The 13,805-nt window shown below is 41.1% G+C and overlaps 2 protein-coding genes across 2 annotated transcripts in view; both read right to left on the reverse strand.

The window, feature by feature from the left end:
• cops8 (COP9 signalosome subunit 8) overlaps positions 1–13,805 on the reverse strand; it is a 47,076-nt gene that overhangs the window by 4,157 nt on the left and 29,114 nt on the right. The window contains exon 5 of the mRNA XM_060928618.1: positions 11,002–11,109. Coding sequence (XP_060784601.1) covers positions 11,002–11,109 — 108 coding nt within the window. The remainder of the gene's footprint in view (positions 1–11,001; positions 11,110–13,805) is intronic.
• Positions 12,138–13,618, reverse strand: trim63b (tripartite motif containing 63b). Its single transcript, XM_060928617.1, has one exon. It carries the CDS (start codon positions 13,424–13,426, stop codon positions 12,389–12,391), a length of 1,038 nt encoding a protein of 345 aa, XP_060784600.1. The 5' UTR covers positions 13,427–13,618; the 3' UTR covers positions 12,138–12,388.

Raw genomic sequence — 13,805 nt, forward strand, 5'->3', positions numbered from 1 at the left:
CTGTTGATCAGTCCTGCACACCGGCTTGGAGGAATTTTAGCCCATTCCTCCGTACAGAACAGCTTCAACTCTGGGATGTTGGTGGGTTTCCTCACATGAACTGCTCACTTCAGGTCCTTCCACAACATTTCGATTGGCTCAAGGTCAGGACTTTGACTTGGCCATTCCAAAACATTAACTTTATTCTTCTTTAACCATTCTTTGGTAGAATGACTTGTGGTCGTTGTCTTGCTGCATGACCCACCTTCTCTTGAGATTCAGTTCATGGACAGATGTCCTGATATTTTCCTTTAGAATTTGCTGGTATAATTCAGAATTCATTGTTCCATCAATGATGGGAAGGTGTCCTGGCCCAGATGCAGCAAAACAGGCCCAAACCATGATACTACCACCACCATGTTTCATAGATGGGATAAGGTTCTTATGCTGGAATGCAGTGTTTTCCTTTCTCCAAACATAACACTTCTCATTTAAACCAAAAAGTTCTATTTTGGTCTTATCCGTCCACAAAACATTTTTCCAGTACAGTTTTCACATGACGTCACAGAGTCGGGGATTCCCTAGTGGCGGCCATCTTGTGGGTCAAGCTTACCGTACGGGTCACTGAGCACACATTGTAACGCACGAGTACAAAGTCTTCAAAAGAACCCAAGCAGGCTATTTAAAGCTAGCAATGGTGCACACCTGTTGTATTCACGGCTGTCGTAATAAGTCAGATGACGATGCCAAGCGGAGCTTTTATGGAATTCCCACTGTACGGGAGCACGAAGGCGAGCAAACAAAGAAACTCAGCATACAAAGGAGAAATCTATAGCTTGCGAGAATCAACCGCAAGGATTATCAGCCCGAGCGGTGTGCAGGACTGCGCAAATGTGCGCAGCTTTCCGATTTAAACTGTTTTTTTCTCATCCTTATACTTCCTGTTTCATGGACTGTAACGGATTTGCTTATTTAGTAATTTTAATACAGAATCTACTTTGAAATTATAATCAGACACTCCAACGCCCCCCCCAAAAAAAAAAAAATCGGATCTGTGCGATTCAGGCGGCATCCGCCAAAAGGCGCGCTGTGAATATATAAAAGTTGTATATATCAGACAGCCTTTAAAGGAACAGTCCACCGTACTTCCATAATGAAATATGCTCTTATCTGAATTGAGACGAGCTGCTCCGTACCTCTCCGAGCTTTGCGCGACCTCCCAGTCAGTCAGACGCACTGTCACTCCTGTTAGCAATGTAGCTAGGCTCAGTATGGCCAATGGTATTTTTTGGGGCTGTAGTTAGATGCGACCAAACTCTTCCACGTTTTTCCTGTTTACATAGGTTTATATGACCAGTGACATGAAACAAGTTCAGTTACACAAATTGAAACGTAGCGATTTTCTATGCTATGGAAAGTCCGTACTATAATGACAGGCGTACTAACACCTTCTGCGCGCTTCGGCAGCGCATTGATACTTTGCTCATTTGATACGCTCAGATATCAATGTGCTGCCGAAGCGCGCAGAAGGTGTTAGTACGCCTGTCATTATAGTACGGACTTTCCATAGCATAGAAAATCGCTACGTTTCAATTTGTGTAACTGAACTTGTTTCATGTCACTGGTCATATAAACCTATGTAAACAGGAAAAACGTGGAAGAGTTTGGTCACATCTAACTACAGCCCCAAAAAATACCATTGGCCATACTGAGCCTAGCTACATTGCTAACAGGAGCGACAGTGCGTCTGACTGCGTCTGACTGACTGGGAGGTCGCGCAAAGCTCGGAGAGGTACGGAGCAGCTCGTCTCAATTCAGATAAGAGCATATTTCATTATGGAAGTACGGTGGACTGTTCCTTTAAAGTTTGATGAAGTCAGTTTCAGGCTTTGGAGCAGGCTTTGGCAGCCCTGCATAGTCACTTGAAAATGCATCTTTGTCCACTTCGTAGGGGTCAATTCCCCCAATCAAGGCCAGTTTGGCTGCATACCGTTGTCGTGAGATGTCATCTAATGTATCTATATACTTCCGTTTGCTTGATTTTGCCGACATTGATCTTTATTTTAGAAAACTGACTATATAACTTCATAAATTCGTCCGAGATAATGTAGCCGGTAGTGGCGATGGTCCGTTTTGTTTGCCCCCCAAGATGGCGGCTGGGGGGCGTTCCCCGGAATGCCGTGACGTCAGTGAAAACTATCTATGGAGCACTTGCATGTGACGTCACAGCCGATCCAGATTGTGACAGACGCCATCTTGTCGGTCAAATGCCATATTCCGCCTTCTACTTCTGGTTCTACTTCTGCTTTTACTTCTACCTTTTCTTCTGGAAAACCCTACTATATACAATTCTACTACAACGGCTGCGGCTACAAGCTCTCGCTACCTGTGCACGTTTTTTTATGTTTTTTGTGTGTATTTTTGCGTGTTGTTCGTCTGTACCGGACTTCAATATCCACTACAACCGTATGGACTTGCTGGACATTGGTTTCCAGCAGAAAATGACGGTTTGTAGCGATTTCCATCGCATGCACAACATTCCGGACGAGAAAAAAAAAAAAAAAAACATTCCGGACGAGATAGCGAGACCAGTGGGGTCTCCGTGGATTGTTATCGGAAGCAAAGCGAAGGAGGCGGTGCTGGGAGCGGAAGCAAAAGCGAGGCTGCAGAGCCGGCCTGTTGACTAAGCTCAGAAAACAGCTACTCAAACCTCCACTGCTAAGCCTTTACCTCTCCAACGCCAGATCCATGTAAACAAGACGGCCAATTTGGAATTACGGCTGGAATTACCTTATTCTATTCTATAATCGGCTGGTCAGTGCTATACTCAATACTTAAGTGACTTACCCATCCAATGAGGATTCTTGTTTACAAGATGCCACATCTGAGTCGCTGACAAATCCTGAATTTCTGTAAAGATAACTGTCCAGAGATTTATAGGCACGCAGTGCTTCACTACTGAACAGCGAGGGAAAGTTAATGAGGTAATTATACACTTCCGGGTATTCCGCTGGCAGTTCAAAATCCGGTCGTGAAAACTCCGTCCGGAAAGCCATAAGGGTCACAAATCTGTAGATCGTTTATTTTAGACATATATCTAGTTATCTGTTCATTAGAAAAATGAGCCGTGTAGTCCGTCGGTTGAAATTGATCCATTCTGTACACGAGTGCAGCAGTATTCAGCAGTGTTTTTGACTGACAAGATGGCGGTTGTGTACTTTCCGGTCACGTGACTGCAAGATCTCTATAGGCTTCTGGCTTGTCCACGTGATCTTTAGCAAACTGCAGACAAGCAGCAATGTTCTTTTTGGAGAACAATGGCTTTCTCCTTGCAACCCTGCCATGCACACCATTGTTGTTCAGTGTTCTCCTGATGGTGGACTCATGAACATAAACATTAGCCAATGTGAGAGAGGCCTTCAATTGCTTAGAAGTTACCATGGGGTCCTTTGTGACCTCGCTGACCATTACATGCCTTGCTCTTGGAGTGATCTCTGTTGGTCAACCACTCGTGGGGAGGGTAACAATGGTCTTGAATTTCCTCCATTTGTATCTGATTGTGGATTGGTGGAGTCCAAACTCTTTAGAGATGGTTTTGTAACCTTTTCCAGCCTGATGAGCAACAATGCTTTTTCTGAGGTCCTCAGAAATCTCCTTTGTTCGTGCCATGATGCACTTCCACAAACGTGTTGTATAGATCAGATTTTGATAGATCCCTGTTCGTTAAATAAAACAGGATGCCCATTCACACCTGATTGTCATCCCATTGATTGAAAACACCTGACTCTAATTTCACCTTCAAATTAACTGCTAATCCTAGAGATTCACATACTTTTGCCACTCACAGATGTGTAATATTGGATCATTTTCCTCAATAAATAAATGACCAAGTATAATATTTTTGTCTCATTTGCTTAACTGGGTTCTCTTTATCTACTTTTAAGACTTGTGTGAAAATCTGATGTTTTAGGTCATATTTATGCAGGGATATAGAAAATTCTAAAGGGTTCACAAACTTTCAAGCATCACTGTGTTATTAGTAGGCAACATGAAATCTGCCTGCTTCGTTTGCACAAACTTCACCCACTGTCGCTTTAGATTAGTGTCATTTCTTGGAAATTTGTGAACTGAATGTCCTGTTGTATATGGATTTGAACATCTAAACACAACATAGTGCTTTCCCATCATTATTTTTGTAAGATTCCAACAACATCCAATTTCAGCAAGTAAACAAGCATGGAGTAAGATGAACCGAAATTACCCAGATAACCAGGGTTCCACGCATAATGTCATCATGGGTGCAAGTATAAAATTTTCAAAAACCTGAAAAGTCTGACAAAGGGGGGTGAGCCCCCCTTAGGGCTCGAAAAAAATATTAAATTACAAGTTAAAATGGTTGTCTCTCATGCAAACATTTATAATATTAATAGTTATATGATTTGCATATTCACATCAAATGTTTAATACATTTCATCAATTCATCTGAAATAATATTTCAAGTACAAGGCTTGATATTTCAAAACATCTAGCAACTACTAATTTAAATGTTGAAACAACCATTTTTAATGTGATTTTGCTGTGATACCTTTTTCACAATATATACACAGCTCGAGTTAAAATAAGGGGCCACATGTCTTGATGTCCTCAGAAACTCCTGGGTTTTAGCAAATAAGATTCAGCTTTTTCCATATACAAAAATATCTATAATTTTATAATCCATTACTGACTACAAATGAGTTTTCAACCTAACAACCACATTAGAAAAGATGATAAAAAAGCTAACAAACTTATTTCAAGACCTACCTTACTTTTATTTAATAATTGAAAGGTAATCAAATGTCAAAAAAAAAAAAGTTTATAAAAGCAGATACTTGTGATGAATAATTGGGCATAATGTCCCCTTACGCCGGCCTAACCTGGCCGGTCTAGGGGGCATGTGCCCAGCTTCATACCCCCCTTCCATCAATCATTATTAAACTTGCATCATATACACTACCTATCAAAGTTGAATGTATGTGGTACAAGTTTAACAATGTCCCTTATTTCACAAATCAATTCAATAACGATACAGTCTGACATTAATAAATAAACTAAGTTACTGTACCTGGTTTGATTGGACAGTCTTCTTGTTTTTCAAGTGATTAGTCTCATCGGTATGACTTAAGAAGGGACTTAAGTACTTGATAGTCTTTGAACAGCAGTCACAATACGCAACTCCCGGGACGTCCGGTTTTCTCAGCCATATTCCCCCATTTGTCACCGTTTTTGTCACACTCGCTTAACCATTCCCATCTCCATTTATTTCTAGACGTCTTTTCTAATTCTTTTGTATTGGAGCCTTCCAATAAAAACTTCATTTTGACATATTTTGATCAGCAACCACAGGCAAAGCATATGGATCTGTCGCAAGGGAGGGAAGCGAAATAAGGCTTATTATAAAAGCTGAAGTTTCATTGGACGGCAGTTAACAGTGAGCCAATCAAAAGCACCGTTCTAACTTGCACCAAAAGAAACGGCGACTCATGGGAATAGCTGTGTTGATTTGGTCGAACAACGTGCTACATGCGTGAAACATATCACACATGTATAACACCGTGAAACAACGGGCTAGTCAGGACCGCTCGTCGGTGAGCGGCATATAAATTGAATGTGGTTTGTGGCGAAGACGAGATGAAAAGATTTGTCTCGTGTATAACCCGGTAATACGCTGAGAGTGAGACAGTGAGAGGGCCACCCCTATACCCCCAGAAAATCTCAACGGATTTACATGATTTGGAAAAATGACTTTCAGAACCGAAAAAAAACGGAGCTTCCGGCACATGCCGGAAAACTCGCACCCGTGCGTCATACAAGATTAGCCCTGAGGCAAGGCTGCCTTTATCTGGGATCCAGACAACACGATTTATTGATCATTTTGTGCTTGATAATAAAATAAAAAATGAATTCATATTATTTTCCCCCTGCTTTATTAATTCATTTTGGTCATTACTAATGATTATATATTTATTTTAAAGCATTAAAATAAGGCATTACATACACTAATATGAATTATAATCATGGTTGCTTTAACTGACCATGTTACAGGACTGATGCATAATGAATGTAAATGTATGTAATGTAAAGCAAATTACAGCCGATTTCATCAGTGCAGTGCTGCACCTCTCACACACTGAAATCTGGCCCCTCCCAATATGGCAGATATGATGTGCTACAGCAGATAGAAAGCTACTTTAGTATATCAAAGCTAATGAAGTACGTTTTCCTGCATCTCCAGCTGTTTTAAAGAGTTTTAAAATTATATTTTAAAAAATTGTTTGTTTCTTACACACACACACACACACACACACACAGGGGAAAAAAAAAAAAAAAAAACTTTTACTGGGAGATACACCACTTGCATTTTTCATACAAGCTACAACCTGGACATGGAGAACCAAAACTGTGACATAAATTTCTATAAGTCACTCGTGAAGAAATCGATGAATTGTTTTGATAAATATGGGTACTTTGTTTGTTTGCCTATATAATAAAAAGAATCACACGTTGGCTTGAAGATATAAAGTTTATCTTCTCGGGTTGAAAAACTCGTATTTTTCATACAAAATACATTGCGGATCTGAGTGACGTATTTCCCGATATTTCACTCCGATGACGTCAGTCTCAGTGTTTTCCCGCTGACTACACACACGTTGTTAAAATGGCAAACTGGTTCAAAATTAAAATTCTTTTGATTAACTTGCTTTTTTTTTGTGGATGTGTCCATATAATATAAAAGAACACTACATGGTGGGGTGGCACGGTGGTGCAGTGGTTTGCACTGTCACCTCACAGCAAGAAAGTCCTGGGTTCAAGCCCAGCAGCTGACAGGGGCCTTTCTGTGTGGAGTTTGTATGTTCTCCCCATGTCTGCATGGTTTCCCCCACAGTCCAAAGGCATGCAGGTGAGGCTAACTGGTGGCTCTAAATTGACCGTAGGTGTGAGTGTGAATGGTTGTTTGTGTCTATGTGTCATCCCTGCAGTGACCTGGCGACTTGTCCAGGGTGTACCCCGCCTCTCGCCCATAGTCAGCTGGGATAGGCTCCAGCTTGCCCGCAACCCTGCACAGGATAAGCAGTTATGGAAAATGGATGGATGGATTACATGGTGGCACAAAGAAATGGAGCTTATCTTCTCATGTTGAAAATATTTTCACTCGTTCACTTCTCTCTCATGATATATACGTTCACCAGTCTAAGATAAACTTTCCATCTTCATGCAACCATGTAATATCCTCTCTCGTGTTTTTTATATATATATATATATATATATACACACACACACACACACACACTTAGGACTTGTGTGAAAATCTGATGATGTGTTAGGTCATATTTATGCAGAAATATAGAAAAATTCTAAAGGGTTCACAAACTTTCAAGCACCACTCTGTGTGTGTGTATTTTATATATATATATATATATATATATATATATATATATATATATATATATATATATATATATAAAATGTTTTTCTGATGTACAAAAAAAAAAAAAAAAAAATGAGACCATGATAAATAATTTCAAAACTTTTCCCACCTTTAATGTGACCTATAACCTGTACAATTCAATTGAAAAACAAATCTGTTAGGTGGAAAAACTTTTTAAAAAGTCCAATAAGCTGGTTGCATTTAAACTAAACTAATATTTGGTTGAAGCACCTTTTCATTTAATTACAGCATTCAGTCTTTTTGGGTCGGAGTCTATCAGCCTGCCACATCTAGACTTGACAATATTTTCCCACTCTTCCTTGTAAAAGCACTCCAAATCTGTCAGATCGCGAAGGCGTCTCTTGTGCACAGCCCTCTTCGGGTCACTCCACAGATTTTCAATTGGATTTAGGTCTGGGCTCTGGCTAGGCCGTTCTAAAACTTTTTTGGGGTCGTTGTCATGCTGAAAGATGAAATTCCTCTTCATCTTTCTAGCAGACACCTGAAGGTTTTGGCCCAAAATTGACTGGTATTTAGAACTGTTCATAATTCCCTCCACCTTGACTAAAGCCCCTGTTCCAGCTGAAGAAAAACATCCCCAAAACATGATGCTGCCACCACCATGCTTCACCGTGGGTGTGGTGTTCTTTTGGTGATGTGCAGTGTTGTTTTTGCGCCAAACATACCTTTTGCAGTTGTGGCCAATAAGTTCAACCTTGGTTTCATCAGACCATAACACATTTTCCCACATGCTTTTGGGAGAGTTGATGTAATTTTTTGCAAAATTTAGCCAGGCCTGGATGTTTTTCTTGGACCCTACCCCATAGTCCAGACATATGGAGAATACGGGAGATTGTCGTCACATGTAGTACACAACAAGTACTTGCCAGAAATTCCTGCAGCTCCTTCAGTGTTGCTGTAGGCCTCTTGGCAGCCTCCCTGACCAGTTTTCGTCTCGCCTTTTCATCAATTTTGGAGGGACATCCAGTTCTCAGTAATGTTGCTGTTGGCCCATATTTTCTCCACTTCTTGATGACGATCTTCACTGCGCTCCATGGTATATCTAATGTCATGGAAATGTTTTTGTCCCCTTCTCCTGACTGATACCTTTCAACAATGAGATCCCTTTAATGCTTTGTAAGTTCTCTGTGAACCCTGGCTTTTGCTGGAGGATGCAACTGAGTAAATATCTGAACTTTATTTGGAGTTAATCAGTCATTTTAATTGATGGCAGGCGTGAACCCAAAAAGACAATGCTGTAATTAAATCAAAAGGTGCTTCAGCAAAAGTATTAGTTTAAGGGTGTGCACACTTGTGCAACCAGCTTATTGTACATTTTTTGGCCCCTAACAGATTTTTGTTTTTCAACTGAATTGTACAGGTTACATTAAAGGTGGGAAAAGTTTTTCAACTATTTATCGTGGTCTCATTTATTTTTTTTACATCAGAAAAACCTGTCATTTTAACAGGGTGTGTACACTTTTTATTTCCACTGTGTGTGTGTGTGTGTGTGTGTGTGTGTGTGTAATGTAATTTTTTTAAATATAAAATATTCCATTACACACACACACACACACACACACACACACACACACACACACACACACACAGTGGAAATAAAAAAGTGTACACACCCTGTTAAAATGACAGGTTTTTCTGATGTTAAAAAAACCCCACGATAAATAGTTTAAAACTTTTGTTTTAAAAACAGTTATATATATTTAAAAAAAAACAATTTCTGCTTAATAAATAAAAGATAATTACATTAAGGCTATCACCAAATGAGGAAAAATAGGAGTCTAAATATTTTCTGAATTGTATATCCAACATTCTGCTGCAGCTGGCTCAAAATGCATCTTTTCCACCAACAGGCACCGTTCCACTTACTGGGAAATGTTTTGAAGATTTGTGTTATTTGTGATCGGTGTCATGCAAGAACAAAAACACATGGTTCTTGATAACTGCTCCTGGTTATATAATGTCCCACAATGTCTCAAGCAGGAACACACAGTACGTGGGATGATGGAACGCTATCAGGGGATTTATAAAATAAATGGGATTGTGAGGAGTGTGGGCTGGGGCTCAAGGGAACATAAAATCACAAAAAAATAATTTTTACTGGATCGAGACGTCTGCTCTTTTTTTCTTTTTTAATTTATTACAAATGAATAATGAGCTAACAGAGAATGCATATTTAGTACGGTCCCAGGGTGTTTTATAAACATCTTATTCTATAAAAAGACATTTAAACATTTTATTCTTTAACATTTAAAGGTCCCATGGCATGAAATTTTCACTTTCTGAGGTTTTTTAACGTTAAAATGAGTTCCTCTGACCTTCTTAAGTCACCCCAGTGACTAGAAATTTCATAATGTGTAAACCAAACTATGCCCAACATTTGAGAATGGCGCGTCAAAACGGTGCGTTGATAAGCTCTTCCCTTGCCTACGTCAGCAAGGGAGATGATCCCCACGCCCCCCCTCTGGATTCCCATCCACTGTATGGATTGCCCGCCCAACTCAAAAGTTGCTGTTTGTCCTACCAAGCCTACTGCGCATGCGCGAAGCCTACTGCGCATGCGCAGAACACATGACTACATTTTGTAGTGAGGAGCCCATAGAAGACACAACATGGAAGTTGCGCTGTACATGGATGTGACAACACAGAAAGGAGTCTGTTTTTACTGCCGACGGGAGAGCCCCTGAAGACGCAGTGGCTTAATTTTATTTACTTCAATAATACGCCGTCGAGTCTACCTAAGACGGTGTATGTTTGTCAGAAGCATTTTCCTGAGGAATGTTTCCACAACTTGGGACAGTAGGGCAGGTTTTGCACATCAACTGTCACTGAAGCCTGGGTCCGTACCAAGCATCCCTGCCGCATCAGCAACAAACACCGAACAAGTAAGTGTATAACTGGTCGTTTTGCCGTGTTTTAAAATCGGTGCATTAGCCTAGCAATGGCTACATTAGCTGTGCAGCTAACCGCTTCCTGCAGTTAGCCAGGGGCGAGTTGGGGGGGGAACGGCAAAGTCCCCACTCCTCCATGGTAAAACTGCTCAGTTTTACCATGGGCCTCAGGCTGAAAAAAAAAAAACGACAAAGTCCCAGTTTTACCATGGGCTCGAGTTGTACCATTTTTTTTTTTTTTAGACAGGGCGGACGGACCAGGGCATTCGCCCGCCTAGCCGTGCCCGACGAGGAGCGCTCTCGGCCGGCTTGGGAGGCAGACGGCAGCCCCTCCCCCTCCCCCCATGGCATGCCTCCACCGTCTACCCTTCCCCGCCTCCTGCTCCTCATTAGCAAAACGACGCACTGGGAAAAGCGCTGAAATGGGGTTTTCTCCCAGGAGGCTATATCTACGTACCGAGGGTTCATTTCGAGAAAGGCTGCGGATATAACATCCGGAAGCCTCCACGAGCCCGTTTAAAGCATCAACAAACCACCATGCCATGGGCCCTTTAACAATTTTACACATTCTCTAATTAGCTAAATGAAACACTTATACTGAGCATCTAAATGAATGTGCGATTTGATTTTAAAACTGCATCTTACCCTTTACAGCTTCTTCCACAGTGTATCCCACAAAGGAGGCGAAGTCATCTGCACTGATTGAGGTGTATGCTTGGGCAACGAGGCTATATGCCCTCCTGCGGGTCGATTCTAGTTGGGGATAAAACAAAACCAGATGACCTTAATGATCAAAATTCACGTGCAATCTGTTTGTCGATAATCCGAACCACATTCATTAACCAATACGGTACTTTTTAAATGTCTTCCCAGTGTGACTAATTGTATTTTATATACTCAGTAATTAAATAGCACTGCAACTCAGTGTTCATTTAAATGTTTCGTAAAATATAAAAGAGACACAAAAAAAAAAAAAAAACCCACCAGCAATGTGTTTCAATCTTTCAATGAAGCAATTAACCAGTTATTTTGCCAGGTTCCTGATTTATATTAGGTAACTGTCACTCTACTCAGTATTCTTCTTTCTGTCCTGCTCCAAGACCCCACCCCAACCTTCCCAGGCCAAACCTCAAACTATATCAACATCACAGCCCAAGTGGCTGCTACTTTTCACAAAAAGAGATTTCTTTTTTTAAATGGTACATCTATAAAATGTACCACACATGCCAAGTTTGCTTTCCTTGGATCTATTTGGACCTATACGACAAGAGAAAAACACAAGTTTTTCTTGCTTTGTCCTTCAAGTCAGTTCAGTGGAATTTTTTTTAATCCTTCTGTCTGGAAATCATTTCAGTTCAAGGTCACACAGCGTTTACAAAATGACTCAAAGAATCGGGTTGCTTAATATCCCTCTTTAACTTGCCGTATGATTTGCTGAAGAATCAGAGGGCAGAAATAGGAGCTCAGGTCAGCTGTCCTACACGGACATACTATTCCAAAGCCTCCTAAAAATAGGCTATGCTGTCTTTCCCAAGCAAAGAAAGCTCAAACACACAACTGAATTTGAAGATGGAGAAAACAACAATGCCAACTTATTTTCTTCATCCATACATTTCTTCTTAACCATAAATAAAAATGCATCTAGAACTCAATTTAATGCTTTATTAAAGATTTCACTAGAACAGAATAAAGAGTAATCACAAAAATTTACATACACAATCTTATTTTAAATTTTTATATTCTGTATTCATTTTATATCCAAGTATATAAACAGTATGATCATGTTTTTCATTCATTTCTGAATACAGAGTATACTCTCAGCATGTGATTCACATAGAAACAAAACATATAAACCATCATTATAAAAGTATAAAATGGCACTAAATCGTTTTTCTCTCAGGTGTTGTAGATTTTAGTGTTCAAATGGCTTAGCAGCACCATTTAAAAAGTTTGTTAAAAACATTTAGAAACATGACACTGTCCTTTGCTTCTCCTTCACCGACACTAACTCTCCAACTACCATATGTCCAGCTCACTCCTCCTCCTCCTCCTCTTCTTCTGCATCTCCATAATCATCATTGTCGTCTGCTCCAAAGTCCATCTTGGACAGCAATGTCTCAATATGGTCTGTGAAAAGCGTAAAATGGTCCATCCTCTCAAAACCAGGCCCGGGTCTTTCCTCAGCCAGGGAACTCTTGGCTGCATCCTTTGTCTGCGCAATGAGAGCCTTGGAGGACTGCAGGAACTCTGCAGTGCTGCTTTTTTCAAGGGCCTGAACTGCTGTATCGGTGAGTTCCGTGCCTGCTTGGAGGAGGTCTCCATAACGTCTAGCTAGCTTTCGTAAGGCTGTCACCTTCTCATCCTGCTCTTTGCTAATACGATCCAAGAGGACGTTCTTTCGTTCCTCTAGAGCTACATATAGAGCATCAAATCTCTCCCCTAGCCTTTGCTTCGCATGCTGCGCATTGTCCTGAACAGCTTTGCAAACTTCCTCCATCTGGTTGAGCAGGGCCTGCAGCCGCCCATTTCCCGCAACCAGAGCATCAATGGCATTGCTCATCTCTCCTTTTTGGGCTTGGTAAACGCTAGCAAGGGGGGAGACTTCACAGTCCTTGTGCTGTCCAAACACTTTACACATTGAGCAAGTGGGAATCTGGTGGGTCACACAGTAGATGTTGATCCTTTCATCCTTGTGCTCCTCACACAGCGGTTCAGTGGAGACTTTAGGTTTTACAGGTGCTGCTGTGGTTCCACCACCTTCTTGCTGCTGTTTGTAAAGGTCAATTATGTTCTCTACTAGAAGATTCCTTTGAAGTCCATGTACACCATGACGATCAAGAACCACCTCAAAACGACATGTTGGACACCTGAACACTCCGCCTGAAAATCTGTAAGGGTTTCGAGACTCGTAAAGGTCACTAGCACATCCACGGCACAGGTTATGCTGGCAGGGAAGGATCACTACAGGCTTGGTGAACATGTCAAGACAAATTGGACAACTAAGTTGTTTTTCCAGACTCTCCATGGAGCTAGATGACCCCATCAGGGAGCCAGTCCTCTGGATTTCCATTTTAGCTATCACTGGTGTCTAATGCTGGCTGCAACGTCTGCTGTAATTATGGCAACACAGTACAAGCATGTCTTATCAGTTCTCAGTTCTGCGGAAGCACAGTTGGCCGAAGGTTTTATACCATCCTTGTGTTGCCGGTGACACACACACTCGCCACCCAATCAGAGCGCACAGCTTGTTTTCAAGTCTGTTTTTGGAGAAGCAACACCCCCAACCTCTCATCAGGCTTCATATCACATGCTTCTATGAAACTAGGACACAACTTCAGCCTTTCCAGTGACAAATTCCCTACGATTAAATACCTGAGCAGTGATAAACAAGACCCATCTGTTGGGCTATGGACTCAAATCTGTCATATGGTTATTATATTAGCCATTAC

Source organism: Neoarius graeffei, chromosome 9 (genome assembly GCF_027579695.1).
Source record: "Neoarius graeffei isolate fNeoGra1 chromosome 9, fNeoGra1.pri, whole genome shotgun sequence".
NCBI classification, from domain to species: Eukaryota; Metazoa; Chordata; class Actinopteri; order Siluriformes; family Ariidae; genus Neoarius; species Neoarius graeffei.